At 35.4% G+C, this 21536-nt stretch overlaps 1 protein-coding gene across 2 annotated transcripts in view; it reads left to right on the forward strand.

Annotated features, from left to right (window-relative positions):
- The window catches only part of MMUT (methylmalonyl-CoA mutase), a 44596-nt gene extending 23750 nt beyond the window's left edge, over positions 1-20846 (forward strand). For both annotated transcript variants that reach the window (XM_037843347.1, XM_037843348.1), the window contains 5 exons: positions 6808-6923; positions 13030-13161; positions 14319-14466; positions 17097-17264; positions 20574-20846. In XM_037843347.1, coding sequence (XP_037699275.1) covers positions 6808-6923; positions 13030-13161; positions 14319-14466; positions 17097-17264; positions 20574-20702 — 693 coding nt within the window. In that variant the 3' untranslated portion in view covers positions 20703-20846. The remainder of the gene's footprint in view (positions 1-6807; positions 6924-13029; positions 13162-14318; positions 14467-17096; positions 17265-20573) is intronic.
- Positions 20847-21536: the final 690 nt, after the last annotated feature.

Here is a 21536-nt window from a genome sequence, read left to right on the forward strand (position 1 = left end):
CCCTCAGCAACCACATGATGTGGCTATTATTTCCTATCATGTTAAAGATAAGAAAACTAAAGGTAAAAGCTATTAAGAAATTTGCCCAAGGTAAATGGACAGCTAGGACCCAAATGTAGGTCTTTTGACACCAAAACCTCATATTTTTAACCTTGATATCTGCTTCCATGCAACTTATATGCTATCATTAAAATCCACACTATAATAATAATACCCTTCATAATTTACAAATTAGAGCTAAGACTTAGATGATTACATAACTCAAAGTTTTAAAAAGACAAAAAAGTTCAGATTTAGGACTTGAATCCTGGGCATCTTATTGTAATTTATTTCCATTAGACCACAGTTTCTGATACTATTATAAAAGAATCTTTTGCTTTCTTATTTTTTTAAATTAAAAATATATTTGGTAGTGCTTTAGTGACTACAGTTTGTAATGAACTTTATTTTTATTTAAACTAGAGTGCTGTTTCCTTTTTATTTCCACTTTCTCATTGAGAGGATACAAAGTATATAAAATACTAAAATATTAGATAAGACATATAAATTCTCCCTATTGTAACCTATATATTTCTGTTGCATTAGACTACCTTGTTCTCCTAATGTCTGGCTTTTGTAATTACTGCTGTTTCCAAGGCAGGAAACTTGAATCCCTTAATGACTTTTCTCTCTTCAGTTTCTTTGTGATTGTTCAAGATATGACACTTTTTATTGCCTCAGATCAAATGTTCTTTAAGAATCTGATTGACTTTGTCCAGTTAGTTGGAATATATAACTAGGATCTTCAAATTTTTTTCATTAGAGTTAATGTCTAGATGTTTACTGACATAATTTCTTCTTTTATCCTCAATCCAATCGGGAGATAATGACCCCTGTATTAGTTTGTCATTTTTTATGGTCTTATTTAGGATGTAGCATTTTATTTTCAGTGATTACAGAAGTATTAGTCTTTATTATATTTGGAAAACCCCCTTTATACTTTTAAGTTCTTACTTTAGGTTCTCATTAACTCTATGCCCTCATAAGCTTGAGGGATTCTATTTACCATAAATGATGTAAACCATAATTTGAGAAAGAGAGAGAAATTCAATAATAGTAATGTAGAAACAGTAATAATAGTTAATATTTATTGAGCATGCACTGTTCTAAGTGCTTTTGTTGAATCATTTTTGTGCATTATTTTATTTAAGGTAAATTACTATTTTTATTCCCATTAATAGGTGAGGGAAATGATGATTGGAGAGGTTCAATTAGTTGTTCAAAGTTATACCATTAGTGGGAGAGCTATGATTTAAATGCAGATTTCCTTGACTCTAGTGTCAGTTTAGCAAAAATTGAGGGTCCAGTGTAACTTTTCCCTAAATTTGAACTTAGAATCACTTCTTAGGACTGTGAACAAATCAGAGTTCTTCCAGTATAAAAGTTAACTTTCACTATAAATAAAGCCAGACATGTTTTTATAGTATTAAAATATTTATGCTGTGGTATTCTGGGTGCTTTTCAGTATTGGACTAAAGTTTATATTTTCTCAATACTTCCCTTTTACAACTGATTATAACAATATTTTACTTATAGTGTTTATACAACTTGTTTTTGTTTTTCCTAACAGCAACATCTCAATATTTTTACATTAAATTTTTTTTCTCCAACTTGCAGACCCAGTTAATTTTAGCATGTATTTCTTTCTTCTCCATGAATTTTAATAGTTTACTGTCCAGAGAATTATAATAAATCTAAATAATATAAAAATGAATACATTTCAGTAAATCTGAAAAGGTGTACTTTCTAGGTCTCTTCTCAAATGTCACCTTATCTAAGAATCCTACAGTAATCTCTATACTAGCATTCAACCCCACTGCCCCGATCACTTACTTATTTACTTTGCTTTATTTTTCTTACAGACTTAATATATTTATGTGTATATTGTGTGTGTATCTTTCTTACCCTGATAAAATGTAAGGAGCATGAGGACAGGGGCTTTGTTTTGCTTATTGCTATATTTCCACAACTAGAACAATGCTGGCATTATAGGTGCTTAATTAATATTTATCGTCTATGTTATTTTAATTAGATAGCAATTTGTGAATGGTAGCTATCGTTTGAGTTACATAGCCTTGAATTCTGTGTATTAAGGAATAATCCTATGTCTTACAAGTATAGCTAAAAATACATGTGAAGGATTGAATTACTAAGGTGTATAAATGTTATTCTGGTTGTAAATATAGATAGAATTTGCAAAAGTTCTTGTTACTTAAAACCATGATTTTCTACATTCTTGTTATTACTGTTAATTTATAAATTAAGATTTATTGAGTGTCTCTTTTAGGCCAGATATTGCTTAAGGCACACATTTTTGCATTTTTTCCTTATAATAATCTAATTATTCTTTTCACCTTCCCCATTTGACAAATAAGGCAGATGTTAATGGAGAGATGTTAAATAATTTACCTAGACAGCTAGCAAATGTTGAGCTGGAAATTGAACCCCAACTTGACTCCTGGGCCCATACTAGTGGTGTTCCAACTTTCTTGACCATGACTGAAATAAGAAATGTGTTTTGCATACCTGCCCATGGTAATGGACATACATATTTATACACAGAACTAAAATAAAAGGTTCACACAAGAGTGCTTACCCACATTATATACAGGGTACTTGGATATTTTCTGTTCTATTTCAATTCTTTAAAAATGCTGGTGTTTAATCCACTAAATCAATGTCACCATCCATTAATGAACTATGATTTATAATTCAAAAACACCAAGCTATCCTATATTGCCTTCCCTTAGATTAGAAATTTAGATCACAAAAAAACATAGGCACCTGTATAAAATAAAGAAAAATAGGACCTTCCATGGGGAATTTGGAGGTGGGTTTTCCTTGCCCTTAATATAAAATTTATGTCCTACCTTGGCTTATAAATGCCATATATTTTGTGCATTTTCAACTGAAATATTCCCCAAATTCTAATTGTCTTTGTTTTTCTTCCTTGTAACTATTAATTTTTAGTGTGCCTTCAAAATTCTTCCTATAAAAGACCACTTGTTTTTATTTTTATTTTTATTTTTTTTAAATTTTATTTTGAAATAAATTCAAAGTTATAGGAACAGTTGCAAAAACAATACAAACCCCATACACAGAACTCCAGCATTCCCCCCTCCCCCAATACCCCGATCCACTAACTTTAACATGTTGTCACACCGCTACTTCTTTCCTTCCCTCCCTCCTTCCCTCCCTCTCTCCCTATCTATTACCCATCATCAATTGCTCTGTCTTCTGAACAGATGAGAGCTAGCTGCACACATCCTTTGAACAAACACTATAATTCACATATACAATTCCCATGAACAAGAACATTCTTTTATGCAATCCCATTAAGCGCAGCTAAGAAGTACAAGAGATTCAACAATGATACAAAGCTTACATTCTATATTTCCTTTTCCTTATGTCTCAGCTCTGTCCCTTTGAGCCTTCTGTCCTCCATCCACAGATCCCATCCAGGGTCATCCTTGGCATTCAATTGTCATCTATTTAGACTGTCTTTTTTTTTTTTTCCCCAATTGTGGAAATATATATACAGCCTAAATCTTCCCATTCCACCCCCCCCCCGCAGCTTTCCATTAGTGGGATTAATCACATTTAGAATGTTGTAGTGCTATCATCTTCCCACCTCCCATTACTAGAAATTTCCCTTCACCTCAGACAGCAACCCTACACTCATTTCTTAACTCCCCATTGCCCCTTCCCCCACTTCTCTTAACCCATACTCTACTTTTCATCTCTGATAATTTCTTTGTGTTTACTGTGGGGCTTAAAATTAAACTTTTAAATCCATAACAATCTTGTTTTTCTTTGATACCAACTTAATTTCAATAGGACACATAAACTATGTACCTATACTCCTCCATTCCCCCACCTTTTTATAGTTCTTGTCAAAAATTACTTATTTTACATTGAGTTCAAAACCACTGATTTGTCATTAGATTTTGTGTATTTTATATCATGTAGGAAGTAAATAGTGGAGTTACAATTCAAAAATTATTGACTTCTATTTGTATTCCATTGTGATCAAAGATTGTCCTTTGAATATGTTCAATTGTTTTTTGTTTGTTTGTTTGTTTGTTTTTTTAGTTTATTGAGGCTTGTTTTATGTCCCAGCATATGGTCCATTCTGGAGAAAGATCCATGATCACTGGAGAAAAATGAGTGTCCTGGTGATTTGGGATGTAAGGTTTTATATATATCTGTTAAAATTCTCTGTATCTCTTTCTCCTTTCTTTGTTTCTCTGTCAGTAGGGCTCCTTTTAATATCTGAAGTAGGGCAGGTCTTTTATTGGCAAACTCTCTCAGCATTTGTTTGTCTGTGAAAAATTTAAGCTCTCCTTCAAATTTGAAGGAGAGTTTTGCTGGATAAAGTATTCTTGGTTGGAAATTTTTCTTTCTCGGAGTTTTAAATATGTCGTGCCACTGCCTTCTCACCTCCATGGTGGCTGCTGAGTAGTCACAACTTAGTCTTATGTTGTTTCCTTTGTATGTGGTGAATTGCTTTTCTCTTGCTGCTTTCAGAACTTGCTTCTTCTCTGCAGTATTTGAGTCTGATCAGAATATGTCTTGGAGTGGGTTTATTTGGATTTATTCTATTTGGAGTTCACTGAGCATTTATGCTTTGTGTATTTATATTGTGTAGAAGGTTTGGGAAGTTTTCCCCAACAATTTCTTTGAATACACTTTCTAGACCTTTACCCTTCTCTTCCCCTTCTGGGACACCAATGAGTCTTACATTTGGACGTTTTATTTTATCTATCATATCCCTGAGATCCATTTTGATTTTTTCGATTTTTTTCTCCATTCTTTCTTTTGTTCCTTCATTTTCTGTTTTGTGGACCTCTGGGACACTAAGTTGTTGTTTAACTTCCTCTAATCTTGTATTATGAGTATCCAGAGGCTTTTTAATTTGGCCAGCAATTTCTTTTATTTCCATAAGATCTTCTGTTTTTTTATTTAATCGTGCAATTTCTTCTTTATGTCCTTCTACGGTCTTCTTTATGTCCCTTTTATTCTGTTCCATGGTCTTCTTCATGTCTTTTATATCCTGTGCCATATTTTTGTTCCTTGATTGTAATTGTTTGATAAATTGTGCCAAGTTCTGTGTCTCTTCTGATATTTTGATTTGGGTGTTTGGAATTGGGTTCTCCATATCATCGGGTTTTATCATATGCATTAAGAATTTCTGTTGTTTTTGGTCTCTTGGCATTTGCTTTGCTTGATAGGGTTCTTTCAAGTTGTAAAAAAATTACCAATCTAATTTCTCGGAAATACAAGTTGGTGGCGTACACTTTCTCCAACTAACCAGCAGATGGTGCCTATGAGTCACCTATACTCCTCAAGTCAGTTCTCCCCAACTCTGTCTCTGTGATGTATGGGAAAATGATTTTTGTGGGGTTCAGTTGGTGAACTCAGTTTGGGTTTGTTGTTGGAACTGTCTGCCCTGAACGTGGGGCGTGTGTCTGGGTGGTCAGGGAGGCAGGGCAGCTTTAATATTCAAACCCCCTAGGTGTTCCTGGAGGTTCAAGGCTGCTGCAAGAGTCTAAGCCTTCATTTCAGTTCTGCCCCAGACTCTCTCTGCTGCTGACCCAAAAGTCGCCGGCATTGACATAGCGTCCCTGGGTTTTCCGAGCGGACCCACCTTCTCAGCTGTGATCTTCCAGGACCTCTGCCAAGGGAAGGCTGTGCTACGTCACTAGTGCGCATCGTCCCTCAAGGGATGCCCCGGGCCGCTGGGCCGTGTAGGGGCGCTCTCTGCCTGATGCAAAGATTAGCCTATAATTCTTGACTAGTACAAGTTCTGAATGAAAGGCAGGTAGCAGAGCTGGGCCCCACCTCTTCCCTCTCAGAGAAGATAGAAACCTTAGTTGGAGGTCATTAACATTTCAGTGGTGTCTCTCCGCCTGCGCTACTCCCTTGTCTGGGTCACAGAACTGGGAACTGAAAATGGCTGAGGCTTTCCCCACTGAGTCGAAAAAGGAACAGAGCCAGTCTGAGGCGACCCTCTGGCTCTCCAAGGTCAGCTGCCACCCAAAGCCTCCGTCTGCCTGCTGGGGACTTGCACCTCCTAGTGAGCAGTTCATACTTGCTAATTAAAACCCCAGTTGGAGCTCAGCTGAGCCATATTCACCTGCTGGGAGAAAGCTTCTCTCTGGCACCACGAGGCTCTGTAGCTTGGGCTGTGGGGGAGGAGTCTCCTGATTTGGATCCACAGTTTTTACTTACAGATTTTATGCTGTGATCTCGGGCATTCCTCCCAATTCAAGTTAGTGTATGATGAGTGGACGGTTACGTTTGTCCCCCTGCAGTTACTCCGAATTATTTACTAGTTGTTTCTGGTTTTTTTAGTTGTTGCAGGGGGACTACTTAGCTTCCACTCCTCTCTATGCCACCATCTTAGATCCTGCCACTTGTTTTTAATATCTTGCTACTTGAGAAAAACCTAAGTAGTACCTAGGAGGGTGAGCACTATTACTTATTATTGCCCCCCTAGTTTTTGATTTATCAGGGTTACACAGTAATTTAGTATTATTAGGAAGTTCTTAGATGTTTATTGAGTGAGTGAATAAATGAATGAATCAAAGGAATGTCAGGCCTTGGTTATATACTATTCTCTTAGTTTTTTTCCTGTTGTTTTTGAGATTAGGATTATGGAACAATTGATATGTATCAACAAGATGATGTGTACAGGATGTAACCTACTGATTTCTCTTTTATTCTGTGTTCATCTAAATTTTCTGTTTACTTGATTTTTTCCATAAGGTTAAATCCAGTAGGGATCAAGCTCTGGCTGAACGGTGTCTTGTTGCACTAACCGAATGTGCTGCCAGTGGAGATGGGAATATTCTAGCTCTTGCAGTGGATGCAGCCCGTGCAAGGTAAGGTTCTGTTGTAAGTTTGGGAATTTCCAGATTCTAAGGTTGACTGATTTAGTGTTTCCAAGTACACTTATAAAAAGGTTGATCCTATGAACCATGTGAGCCTAAAGAAAATAAGGGAAACCAAATAAATTTTATTCTTGTTTTCCTTAAGCATCTCTGTAATGAAAATATGCAGACATTTGGAATTGATTATATTAATACTGTCCTTTAGAATATTTGAAGCTACTGAAATAAATCTATTTCATTGGTTTGCAGTTGAAGTTAGATAGATGTACTCGCAAGTATATTATTGAGCTTCTGCCTATCCTCCTTGATATTTCTCCATTTAAAATGGCCCTTGGCGGGGGGGGCATTTATCTGACAGTTGATAGGAAAAATTTTGTGTCATTCCATTGTTACGTCAGTTTTGTGTCATTCCATGTCATGTCAATTTTGTGTCATGTCCACTCTGCTTCTTATGAAGTAAGCAGAAGAGCAATATCCTCACCACTTTTCCAGTCCTCCTTCCTTAACTGTTAGAGCTATCAACTCTTGTAAGAGTAGAATACTTTTTTTGTTGCTCTGTCTTTTACCTCCATTTCATATGTTGGCCCACTGCATTTTGTTTTCTACCTCATTATAATTGCTCCTACTCAGTTCACTATTGACCTCTTCTTTGCCAGATATCATAGAAATTTTTTATTCCACATCTTGAATTCTCTACAATATTTAACATTATTGATCACTTTTTCCTTCTTGAAATTCTTTTTTTGCCTTTACATAACCCTTCCCATCCTGCCCTTGTCCCCTAACCTCCCCTATCTTGCACTGAAGAGGAAGCTGTATAGAAGACAGAAGCTAATTGCATGTTTTTATCTCCTTTTGTGTTTTCACAAGGCACAATGTAGTGAGGTAGGACTTTATAATAGGATTGTTGTGAGGATACCTTAAAGCATTAAAAATAGTGCCTGAAAGAGAGAAGATGGTGGCATAGAAAGGAGTGGAAGTTAGTTAGTCCCCCCACAGCAACTAAAAGAAAAAAAAAAAAACAGGTACAACTAGTAGAAGATCTGGAATAACTGCTGGGAGATGGTGGGCTACGGTCCATGCATCATGCAACAATCTGAACTGGGAGAAATGCTGAGATCATAGCATAAAATCTATGGGTTTATTGAGTGAGTGAATGAATGAATGAATCAAAGGAGTATCAGGCCTTGGTTGTATACTATTCTCTTAATTGTTTGTGTCGTTCCACATGGACCCATGCCAAGAGCTCCCACCCTCACGGCAGCCTGAACTGCAAAACCCCATGGTGCTACACAGCACCACTCTCTGAACAAGCGAATATACCTCAGCCCAGCTCCAACTGGGGTTTTAATGTTAACCGCTTAATGCAGGCTACGAGTCCCCAACAAGCAGATGGAGGCTTTTGGTGACGACTGACCTTGGAGAGCCAGGGGATGTATCTGTCTCAGGAGGGGGAGCCCAAGGGATCGGGTGCTATCTCTGGCCGATGGCTGAATCTGGGGGCTGTGGACGGGGGTTTTCTGTTCCTTTCTCTCTCTCTCAACCTGGGCAGCTCAGTGGAGAAAGCATCAGCCATTTTCAGCATGCAGTGCTCTGCAGTAGAGAAAGCATCAGCCATTTTAAACTTGCAGCACTCTGACCCAGACAACGGTGGAGGTAGCAGTCAGAGAAACAAAGAATCTGTTTATATGCAAATGACCTCTCTCTAGGGAGCATATCTTCCCAAGAGGAAAGAGGAGAGGCCCAGCTCTACTACCTGCCTTCCATTCAGAACCAGACCCCAGAGCCTGGGGGAAAACAGCCATGAGCCACACCCCATTACACCAGTCTGGAGTGACAGGCTGACAGGCCCCACCTGCTGGGCAGAAAAGCACAGGGTGTGTCAATCCTCTGAGACACACCTTCAGGGAAACTGGATACTGAATATTTCTTCCTTCTGGGACCTGAGCCTGTTCTCATCTGGGAAAACTGTTAGGGGTGGTCAAGGAGGTCAGATGTCTAGACAACAGAAAACTACGACCTACACTAAGAAAAACAAAGTTATGCCCCAGTCAGAGGAACAAACTTACACTTCAGCTGAGATACAGGAATTTAAACAATGCTTAATCAATTCAAAAAGTTTAGAGAAGATATGGCAAAAGATATAAAGGCTATAAAGAAAACACTGGGCATACATAAGGCAGAAATCGAAAGTTCAAAAAACCAACTGGCAGAATCTATGGAAATGAAAGGCACAACACAAGAGACAAAAGACACAATGGAAACATACAACAGCAGATCTCAAGAGGCAGAAGAAAACACTTAGGAGCTGGAGAACAAGACACCTGAAAGCCTACACAAGAAAGAACAGATAGAGAAAAGAATATAAAAATATGAAGCAACATTTCCAGGAACTCAAGGACAAAACAAAATGCAAGAATGTGCATACCATTGGTGTCCCAGAAGGAGAAGAGAAAGGAAAAGGGGCAGAAGCAATAATAGAGGAAATAATCAATGAAGATTTCCCATCTCTTATGAAAGACATAAAATTACAGATCCAAGAAGCACAGCATACTCCAAACAGAATAGATCTGAATAGGCCTACGCCAAGGCACTTAATAATCAGATTATCAATGTCAAAGACAAAGAATCCTGAAAGCAGCAAGAGAAAAGCAATCCATCACATACAAAGGAGCTTAATAAGACTATGTGCAGATTTCTCAGCAGAAAACCATGGAGGCAAGAAGTGGTGATATATATTAAGATACCGAAAGAGAAAAACTGCCAACCAAGAATCCTGTATCTTTCAAAACTGTCCTCCAAATATGAGGGAGAGTTCAAAATATCCTCTGACAAACAGACAATGACAGAGTTTTTGAACAAGATACCTGCTCTACAGGGAATACTAAAGAGAGCACTACAGACTGATAGGAAGAGACAGGAGTGAGAGGTTTGGAACACAATTTTGGGTGATGGTAGCACAGCAGTGTAAGTGCACTGAACAAAGATAACTGTGAATATGGTTGAAAGAAGAAGGGTGGGAGCATGTGGGATACCAGAAGAAAAGAGGAAGAAGATAAAGACTGGGACTGTATAACTCAGTGAAACCTAGAGTGTTCAACAATTGTGATAAAATGTACAAATATGTTTTTTCATGAGGGAGAACAATTGAATGTCAGCCTTGCAAGTTGTTAAAAATAGGGAGGTATTGGGGGAAAATACAATCAACGTAAACTAGAGGCTGTAATTACCAGAAACATTGTATTATGCTTCCTTTAATGTAACAAAGGCAGTATACCAAGGTAAATGCACGTAAGAGGGGTGTATAGGAAAGGGGTTTGAGACTCTTGGCATTGGTGGTGGTGTCTCTCTTTTCTACTTTGATCTAAGGTTATCTTTCTTTTTGCTGCTTCCTAGCTGTCATGTTGTATATTTTTTTTTTCTCTTTCATTTTTCCTTTTCTTCTGCCTCTCTACCACCTTTGACTCTTCCTCCTGCTTTGTGGAAGAAATATAAATGTCCTTACGTAGATAGTGGTGAGGGAAGTGAACACATAAATATGTGACTATACAGGGAACCATCGATTGCTTACTTAGGATGGAATGTATGGGATGTGAACAAAACCATCTTAAAAAAAAAAATGTATTGGTGATGAGTCCTTGAGGGCAGTATACTGAGTGAAATAAGCCAGACACATAAGGGCAAATATTGCAGGGTCTCACGGATAGGAACTAATTATAATATATAAACTCATAGACATGAAATGTAAGTTACCAACATACAGAACGAGGCTAAAGAACAGGGAGCTGTTGCTTAGTATGAGCAGAATGTTCAACTAGGTTGAACTTAAATGTTTGGAAATGAACAGAGGTGACGGTTAGCACATTGTGAGAATAGCTAACAGGCTGAGTGGTGCATGAAAGTGGTGGAAAGGGGAAGCTCAGAGTAATGTATGTCACCAGAAGGAAAGTTGGAGGTTAAAAGATGGGAATGTATGAAACAGTGAATCTTGTGGTGGGCAATGTCCAAGATTACCTGTACAAATATTAGAAATCTCTTCCATGAACCAGAACAAATGTATGACACTACAACTAGAAATTAATAATAGAGGGACATATAGGAAAAAATATATACCTGCTGCAAACCATGTACTTACAGTAGTAGTATTTTAACCTTCTTTTCATAAATAGTAACAAATGTACTATACCAATATACTAATAGTAGGAGTCAACAATGGGGGGGGTGGTTAGGGATATGGGAGGATTTGAGTTTCCTTTTTTTTTTGGTCTTGGTTTCTTTTCTGGAGTAATGAAAATGTTCTAAAAATTGAACAAAAATTAATTGTGGTGATGGATGCGCAGCTGTATGATGGTGCCAGGGGCAATTGAATGTACATTTTGGGGATAATTGTATGTTGTATGGTATGTGAACAGTCACAATAAAAAAAAAAATAGCGCCTGAAACAGAATAAGGCACTTCATAAATGTTAACTGTTATTGATTATATATTTGTTATGTTATTTTAGAATTATATTATTACATTATATATAATACAAAAAAGTATTAAATATATATAAATAAATTTATTATAGTATCAAAAAATGAAAAGGGTCTAAGATTTCACCCTTCTTGCAAGCTAAGTTAGTCTGCCACTGTGTTATAGATGCTGATAGAAGAAATGAGACCTTTAGCTCAGAAACAAGAGGACAATTTATTATAACAATAGCAGTAGCCAGAATAGCAGCATTTTTTGCACTAGATCCTTCTGGGCTCTAGTTCCTACAGGGTGATGCAAAAGTGCCAGATGAGAACTCACACACAGCGGATTGGGTTGCATTCCAGGAGCTTAGGGAACCTGAGTTCAGGGAACCTGCATCTTTTTAATGGGCAGTAAGCATGCCTGCTCTTTGAGACATTATTTCTATTATACTGGACAGAAAATAAACCTGCCCTTTACTCTGGAAGAAGAATATCTTTTATCTTCTAAGGCTGTTCACTATGTAAACATCTTTGAAAAGATAGTCCAGAATAAAGGACATTTAGTGCTTTGCTTCACAGGACATGCAGATATGCAAGTGACCCATGGAAAAATTGTCTCCTAATATATGGTAATTTCATTAAATAAATTACTTTTGCTTTTTACAGGTTTATTGTTTAGCATGTTTTAATTGCTTAAGGGGTGAATAGTATGTGGGGATTTTTTTTCCAGTTTTAATTTTTTCCAATTAATTAGAGGACTTCTCTGCTCAAAATCCTTCAGTGGTCTCTCATATCTTTCAAATTAAAATGTGTTCTCCTTACCATGGCCTGCAAGACTGTGCTTGATGTAACTCTTGTCTGCTTCTCTGATTTTATCTTATCCTTCTCTCCCCATTACACTGTGTTCTCAGTGTCCTTTTTATTCTTAAAACACAGTGCATATTTTCCTGTCTCTCATGCTTTTACATTTAGTTTTTCCTTTCAAACACTCTTTCCCCGATGTTCCCTTAGATTCCTCCTTCTTTTCATCATTTAGATCTAAGTTCAAAAGTCATATTTTCAGTGACTACCCTATTTAAAATAGCTCTCTCCCTTGTCTATACACTACTGATTACCATATGAAATTATCTTAGTAATTTATTTGTTTGCTTGTGTATTATCTACCTCCTCTGTGCTATAAGAGCAGGCATTTTTTTTTTCAGTCTTACGTCTATTACTCTATCTCTAGTACCTAGACCATTGCCTGACACTCATTAGATGCTCAATAAATGTGGAATGAGTTAATGAACAACTGGATGAAGTATGCTAAAAGACTTAATTTTTATCAAAAACTATCACTTGCTAAGTGATAAATTTTTAATATAACCTCTAAATGCTCATCTATTTATAGTCTTTAGGATACTCAGTCATTTTTTTTGTTGTTGACAAACATTGAAAAGAGTTACTATATGTAGAGGCATCAGGAATCATTTTTTGAGTGCATATTCTGAGGAAAGATGCTTTCAAGAATGTATTAAAATATTTTTATTTAGATTTTTGATAGCGTATTTTTTACTTTAATAAAATGTATAATTTTATCAAATATTAAGATAAATATTTTTATTTCATAGTAGTGATAGTATTTCCATTTACAATTTTAGATGTACAGTTGAAGAAATCACAGATGCCATGAAAAAGGTATTTGGGGAACATAGAGCTAATGATCGGATGGTGAGTGGAGCATATCGCCAAGAATTTGGAGAAAGTAAAGAGATATCATCTGCTATCGATAGGTAATATGTGACATTTCTTAAACCAGAATTTCATCTTTTCTTTTAACTCAATCCCCATGAATCTACTGGGGACATGATTTTCTCACATACCACTTAGAAAATACTTGAATTGACTTTTCTGATAGTCTGTACTTTTACTAAAGTAATATTTTGAACTTTGTTTAGGAATTTCTTATTTCAAGTAAATGTTTATTTAATCTAACTGACAATGATACTGCTTCCTATCCTCTAGGTACTTAGATTTCCATCTGTTTACTATGATAGGCTATAATATTGTCTTAGGTTAATTTACATTGTTCAGTTGCTCAAATAACTATAAAATCTTAATATTCCTATTTGAAACAAATCATTTGATTGCCATTTATGCATAAATTAAAATCAATCTTATTTGTACTGACAATAAATAACACTGCCACAGCATGATTTGGAAATGTAAATTAATGTGATCCTGTTTCTCAAATATAAAAAGTAGCTTCTTGGTGATTGTTTTTCTCCCCCTTTGTAGTAAGCTTCCCACTGAAATTTTTATGTCAGTATTTATGTACTAAATAAATATCAAATCAGTCAAGGTTAAAGTAGTCAGAATTACTCTTTTTTTCTTTTATCAATTAAAAGCATTTAGTGCTTTTTTATTTTGGATGAAAGTTTGCTGATTTAAGCAAGCAAGTATTGTGATTATGCATCATTATAAAATGACATATTGCTTTCAACTTATAGGAGTTCACACTTGTGAAGTGTGGTTGAGATATGGACAGTCTACAACAGCTAGTGAGCCATATATATGATGACTATGAATGACTCTGAAAAGGCACTTTTCAATTAATTTTTATTTGTATTTAAATATTTCTGTGTATTGTATTCTGGAGACTGGCTTAAGGGAAAGTTGTCATTTTCTCATCTTGTTTCACTGTAATATTCTCAGTGTTACAGGCTACAGGCTTTGCCATCTTGTAAACTTTCCTTTAAGGGGGAGCTGATAAACATGTTTACGCTTTGATGCAGTTCTCAGTTTAAAATAGAGATATTAACAAAATAGAGGTAGATAGATTATACATTTTAAAATAAATTTGAAAGATTTGCTGTGAATAAATTTCAGTCTTTGTATCCTACCTTTGAGCAATTAATATTTAGCTGTTGTGTTTGAAAATGTTCTTTAGGGTCCATAAATTCTTGGAACGTGAAGGTCGCAGACCTCGTTTCCTTGTGGCAAAAATGGGACAAGATGGTCATGACAGAGGAGCAAAAGTTATCGCTACAGGATTTGCTGATCTTGGTTTTGATGTGGACATAGGTCCTCTTTTTCAGGTACTAAAGGTTGTTGGGAGGAGCTTCAGAAAACATGCCATAAATCACCCTGTGTGATTATTTCTCATTTACATTTAAAAAAAACTCTAAAAGATAAGACCACAATGATAGACATGTTTAAAGTTATGAAAGACGAACATACTCAACAAATCTCCTAATTTAGTTTTGGATGTGTACAATTCAATCAGTTGTGACAAAAATAAAAATAAAATATAATTCATGTTAAATGTACTTGTTACATTCAGAATGTGAATTCAGAGCTAAAACTTATATTAGCCTTCTGCAACAGTGACGATTACTGTCAAAGCTCTTATTTTACTAACTGAGATTTCACATAGGATAATCTACATGGGATTGGTGGAACATAATTTGAAAGGGAAATCAAACATCAGAGTAAGCTCAGTTCATAAAAAGGTTGTTCCTCTTTTTATATTCTATTAGTATTTTGTATAATCACAGAGTATTAGACCAAAACCAGAAAATAATTTGTTGGGTGTAAATGAGGCTGAAATTCTTTATAGAGTAATAGTACATTAATCATTTCAACAACAACAACAAAAAAATCCTTGGCTGAAAAGTATATTTCAATAATTTTCATATTAAAAACTTTATTCACTATATTTTTATTGATCATCTACAAGATGCTACACTCTGAGTTGAGTAATATATAATTTTGTCCTCAGGGATTTACAGGCTCCTATAAAAGAGAGAGAAATTTGCCTACCAGTAATCACAACAGAGGTTGGTAATTTCTAATTGAAGTCTGGACAGGGAGGGTAGTTCATTTGTTTCAAGTCTCCTAGGAACTGGTATTTGAGCTGTACCTTTCAGGAGCCTGAGAACAAGGCAGAGAAGGGTCTGTTAAAAAGAAGAGAAGCCACAAGTAGAGGTATAGAGCTATGAGAGGCCATGATGCCTTCAGGTAAATGAAAGACAATCGATAAATTTAGAATACAGTACTTGGGGTAGGATGTAGATTATGAATAACCTTATATGCCATTCTAAGGAGTCTGAACTTCATCCCAAAGGTGATTAGGTAGAGTGACACCATGAAATTTATACTTTAGAAAGCTTACTTTTTAGTAAAATGTAATTTTCTAAAGTGGCTTGAGGAGAGCTGCGACTAGCTGCAAGGAATCCAGTTAAGATGTCCAATAATCTGGGTGAGAAAAAATGAAGGCCTTAACTAAGGCAATGTCAGGATCTTTGCAGGAACCAAAACTCAGTAGAATTTTGCAGAAAATGTTATGTAGGGACTGTTTAGATATAAGGAGGCAGTTAAGAGAACTGGCAAAGAACAGTGAGGCATTCAGGAATTTCAGAAGTCAGTTTTTAAGCACTGCCATGAACATACAATCATACATACACATTTATAAATTTTACTGTTATAAAGTATGTGTAATAATTTACAGAGCAGAGATGAATCTTAGGTATTACTGGGCAAATGAATTAAAAAGATATTTAGGAGATAACTTACAGCATTTGGAGGGCTGAATGTGATGTGTGAGAGGGAAGATGAGTCTAGTGTCCATATTTCCTGCTTGGAATGGTGGTGCCATTCATGAAGATAGTACTTGAAGATGTGAACATGGTTTTGTGTAGAAAGATGCTGAATTTGATTTTGGATGTGATGAATTTTGTAGGTGCTTGTGGAACATTCAGATGAAGCTGGCTATAAATTGGATGCACACAGCAGGAGCATAGGAGAGAGGGGCCTCAGAGACAAAATTTTGAGGCTTATCAGTATATAAATGGTGTTTAAAGCCATGAAAATGGGTGTTATTTCCCATGAAGAGTGTATACATTGAGGTGAGAAGAGAACTGGAACATGAAAGGGAAATAAAGGAGGAAGAAGCTATAGAGGAGTGAAAGGAAATGGGAAGAGCAGAGTGATAAAAAGTAAGGAAGAAGAGTTTCTAGGAGAAGGAAATACTATTTTTGCATACTATAGATAGGTCAACTAAAATGAGGACTAAAGAGTTTTCACTGCATTTTCACCTGAAAAAAGTAAACTTTATTGAAGAGGCTCACCCTTTGTGGGATGATTTTCCTCTTTTGATTGGATTTTTAAATATTACTCTAGAGAATCTAGTGGAAATTGTTATAATAAAGAATTAGGCCTAACTTCTGAAAATGTGTCCTTGAGCTGTTTTGGTAGGTAAGTATATAAATGTTTTTAGAGTTTTTTGCATTTAAGGTAGGTTTTTGTTAAGAATCCTATATATATATATGTATATATATATATATGTGTATATATGCACAAGCACTCAGTAAATGGTTGTTAATAATAAAGACAATAGATGCCCGTACTTTAAAAGAATTATAATGAATATATGTAGCTTATGTTACTTCATTTTGAAGATTCTTTGGGGGATCTGTTTATTGGTTCAACTTTAATCTAACAAATGAATTCTAGTGGTAGATGAAAATGCAGTTTTGTGTATTTATTGCATCAATAGTATGAATGGTGTTTATGATTTAATGATGAACTCTGAAGTGATAATACATTTCAAGATTTTTTAATGAGGGAAATCTTGGGATGTTGATTTATATAGTATAACACTTTTGAACCATTTTTTTATTTACCTGGGAATAAATGGTGATTTGTCTCTTTGCTTTCGGTTGCTTAGACTCCCCGGGAGGTGGCCCAGCAGGCTGTGGATGCAGATGTACATGCTGTGGGTGTAAGCACACTAGCCGCTGGTCATAAAACCCTTGTTCCTGAGCTCATCAAAGAACTTAGCTCCCTTGGACGCCCAGATATTCTTGTCATGTGTGGAGGGGTGATACCACCGCAGGTATTTTTATCTATATTTTTCTGGTACTATAAAGGGAATCCTAAATAATGATGGCTTACATGTAATTCCTTAATTTACTGTACACTTTTATTAAAGATAAATTTGTTGTTGATTTAGAGCTTAATTTTTTTCTGGTGATTTTACTAAGTAAATTCTACAGAGCCCAAAAGTGGGTACTGCTGTTGTTTTCTACTCAAATTATATCATAATTTATTGTGTATAATTTAATTTAACACTTTCCAAACCTTCTGTGAGAGAACTACCTCTTTGCAAACCAGTAACCTATGATAAATAAGTTATCTACTTTCTTCATATTCAGTTGACAGTGATGGAGAAGGAACAGTATAAAATAAAAACAATTGAAATAGAGAAGAATGGTAAACACACAGTGAATATTCACATCCTAACCAGGGATATAGCAAGGACTCCATGTCCTGGTGGTAGAATGCGTCTGTCAGTTAACCATTCAGCTTGCTTCTGCTGTTTTAGGGGAGCCACCTTGTCCATTTTCTCCATGTTCCCATCCCTAAATGTCACCCTACCTCAGAGCTGTATCTGTTACGCCTATAAAACCAATTTCTTATTTAAGCTTCTTTGGGGTATACTTTTCTTGGAACTAAACATATCCTAACTAATTAAGACATAAGTGGAATTGGCTTATCCTGAAAGTTATGGACTGAATGGGGAAGTTACAGGTATTTAAACAAAAATTTGAGTCCTTTTAGGAAAGGTGAAATAGAGGATAAACAATCAATGATGTCAATTTATTCATGGGATGGAGGGACTCCTTCCACATTTTTCCTTCCTAGTCAGTTAAAATAATTAGCTAAGATATAGTGTCTATTTCTAATCCAGTTAGTTCAAGTTTTCCTGAGTTAGAAGAGCTGTGTATGTGGCTGCTCTAGGTAGATGATTTATAGATGCTAGAATGCCCTATACATTTATATATCCACTTATATATAAATTTATAGATGCTAAAAATGATTTGTCAGTGCTACAAGAGCAGGAATGTGACCTTGTTTCTAGGGTCTACAATTTTTTCCCATATTACAATTCAGAATACATTACAGTGAATTTATACAGTATTTATGAAATGAGAAAATACATATGCATGAGGTGGTGAGACTGGTAATAATGTGGGGCTAGAGAACAAATTATGTAATATTTATCTTTCTCCCAATGGAGTGTTTGTATGATATAGTCAACACAAAAGTGCTGTGTTCACATACTTGCCTATTATTTTAATATATATATATTTATAGTTAAATATTTGGAAAAATAAAGGGCTCTTATTCTTTATCTGTGGAATACTTCTATTTATATTGCAGTTTTAGGGACTATAATGCCTAAGCTCTTAAGCATGATCTTAAAATTTAAAAAGCAAAGTAATTAGCTAGTACCAAATAGAATGAGTTGAGAAAAAAAATAGGCTTATTATATAAGTGAGCTGACATTTTTAAGAAATATGTTTCAAACAAGTTTTATTAACCCTCTCAATATTTGAATTACTTAGAACATCTGTGTTTTGCCAGACTTTTTACCCCAAGATTTTAAAGACTTTAAGTACCATTTTCTGTAATGACACACTTTTGTATTAATGGGTATCCTTTGTAATATAATTATAGTAGTTACACCCATGTATTTTCTCTGAATATGTAAAGTCATACTGTTATGCAGTTGAAAATCACTTAGTTTTTAAATTAGAAGGCACTAATATATGGTGTCTAATCAAACAGATATAACCCTGCCATTGCAGAGCTTCAATTTATGCAATCTGATTAAATAAAGTATGGTCTATCCTCACTAGTACCTGTTAGTACAATCAGAATCTTCTAATCCTACTAGCAGCAGTGGCCTCCAAGTATTTTAGGAAAGTTTAGAAGCTCATGATACCTACTTTTGTCATGAAGGACGTAATGTGATATCCCAAACCCAGCTCAGTGGAGGACATTTTCAATTGATAACCTTTTATTTTGAAATAATTTCATACTTACAAATAAATTGCGAAGATAAAAACAGTACAAAGAACACCTGTATACCTTTTACCCAGATTCATTTATTGCTGACCTTTTACCTTATTGCTAACATTTATAATATAATGCATTTTGTAAGACTTTTGTAAGGCTTAAGTTAAGTCAAGAACTCTTCCTTTAGTAGCAACATTTCCCAGTGCTTTCCTTCCCCCATTCCATATCCATAACTCAAATGTCAGGGCATATGGCACACAGCATTATCAGGAAAGATAGAAGGCAGTAAGCTATTGATCTGACCATGCCCAATTAGGAGATTATTATTTCAGGTTTCATCCAATTTCCTTAAGGGCTGTTGAAATCTATAGCACCTACCCAAGAACAATGATGTGTTTTGATTGCCTTTGTGTGTCAAGTACTGGGGATACAAAGATAATTGGACATGTTCTCTGCCCTAAAGATTTTCACAGATAATTGCAGAATTATCTTATTAAAAGAATGTTTTACAAGGATATAGAGACAGAAAGAAGTAGTTGGGGGATAATCAGCATGACCATATAATTTATCATCAAAGTGTGATCACTTTTGAGAATAAAAAAGAGTGTTATTAAAAAGAGTATTGTGACAACAAGCACAAACTAGACATGCTAGCATATATGATCGCCTTGGTTTATGAGGATCAGGGCTTTAAAGCATGTCCTAAAGTTGATATTGTTACAACAGATTCTGGTGTTAAAATAACCTAAAGCCTGCAGCAGTATTTTTGCCCTGGGAATCTCTTCACTCAAACTTTGGCTATGCTTAAAGTAAACTGACAACACAGCAGCAACAAAAGAGAAAGGAAAATCGAGCTAATTTTCATTTGTAGGAAATCTCATTCCATCATAAGATCAAATTCAAAGTACTACTATTCCCTAGTTGCAGGCGAAATGCCTAGGAGGAAACCCAAAGCCATAACGTAATAATAAATTTAACACAAATAATGACAACTAGCAAAAATTCAGGTGAGAGACAAAATTATGATTTAGGGCTCAGAAGTTCTCAGTCAGGGAGCTATATAATTCCCCACCACAAACAGCACACTGGGGTGTTTAGAAAGTGGGCAGAGTGTTTTTTGCTCTTTTAATTACTTGGGGCTGGGAAGATGGTGCTACTGACTGTTAGTAGCAGTCCCAGTCTTAGAAGAATTTTTCAGCCACAAATGCCAATAGTATCCAGTTGAGAAAGTTTTGAGCACTGAGGACAGAGAAGAAAGGATAGAGTTCATTGTTCTTTTGTTTTATTTCCTTGAAATTGGAAATATTGTCTTTTCTATTAATTAAACAAATTCTTTCAACAGGATTATGAATATCTGTTTGAAGTTGGTGTTGTCAATATTTTTGGTCCTGGGACCCGAATTCCAAACGCTGCCATTCAAGTGATTGATGATATTGAGAAGTGTTTGGAGAAGAAGCAGCAATCGATATAACAGCCTATTTTTTTTTTTTTTTTTTCTTTCAACATATTCTTTCAATTCTGATCAAAGAAGAGGGAAAGGCCATGTCTTTAATTTAATTTAACACCAATTACATACTTTCCTTGGAAGTTTTACATTAAAATACCTTACTTATAAGAATGTTGTCATGCTGTAAGTATGTATGCACAATTTCACTTTTAAAACTAAAAAAAAAATTTTCCTTAAAAACCCTCTACAACATATACTTAATACTTTATCAGAAATTCTAGAGAGAGGTATTCTTTAAGAAAATCATTGTGATGTTTATTAGAAATATCTTATGAATCCATTTACTTTCTGTTTTAAGAATTAAACTTCACCTAAGAAAATGACTAGTCCCATTCTTCAATTCAGCATTGTATTGACTTGAATACCAGAATATAAAATCTATATATGAATGAAATTATGGTACCCATCTTGGAAAAAATAGTAGTAGAATATTTAGGTGGGGAAATAGGTTTGTGTTATGATTCTTGGGTAAAGTCTACCAAAATTACCTAGATAAAAGAGTATAAAATCAGACCCAAGATGCTGGAATGGGGCGGGGTGGGGAAGCGGAATATTTCTTCCTGGGCGTGAATATGAGGTCTTGCTGTTGCAGGGCTTCTTTATTCAAGATCCAGAAGAGCAGTGTCTTCAGGGTTCATCCATTTTGTTGCATGATCAGAACTGCATGCCTTTTCATGGCTGAGTAATATTCCATTGTACAGATATACTATATTTTGTTTATCCATTCATTTTATGGACAGTTGAATAGATTCTGTCTTTTGACTATTGTGAATATTACCACTATGAACATTGATGTGC

This window comes from Choloepus didactylus, chromosome 7, assembly GCF_015220235.1.
Source record: "Choloepus didactylus isolate mChoDid1 chromosome 7, mChoDid1.pri, whole genome shotgun sequence".
Lineage (NCBI taxonomy): Eukaryota > Metazoa > Chordata > Mammalia > Pilosa > Megalonychidae > Choloepus > Choloepus didactylus.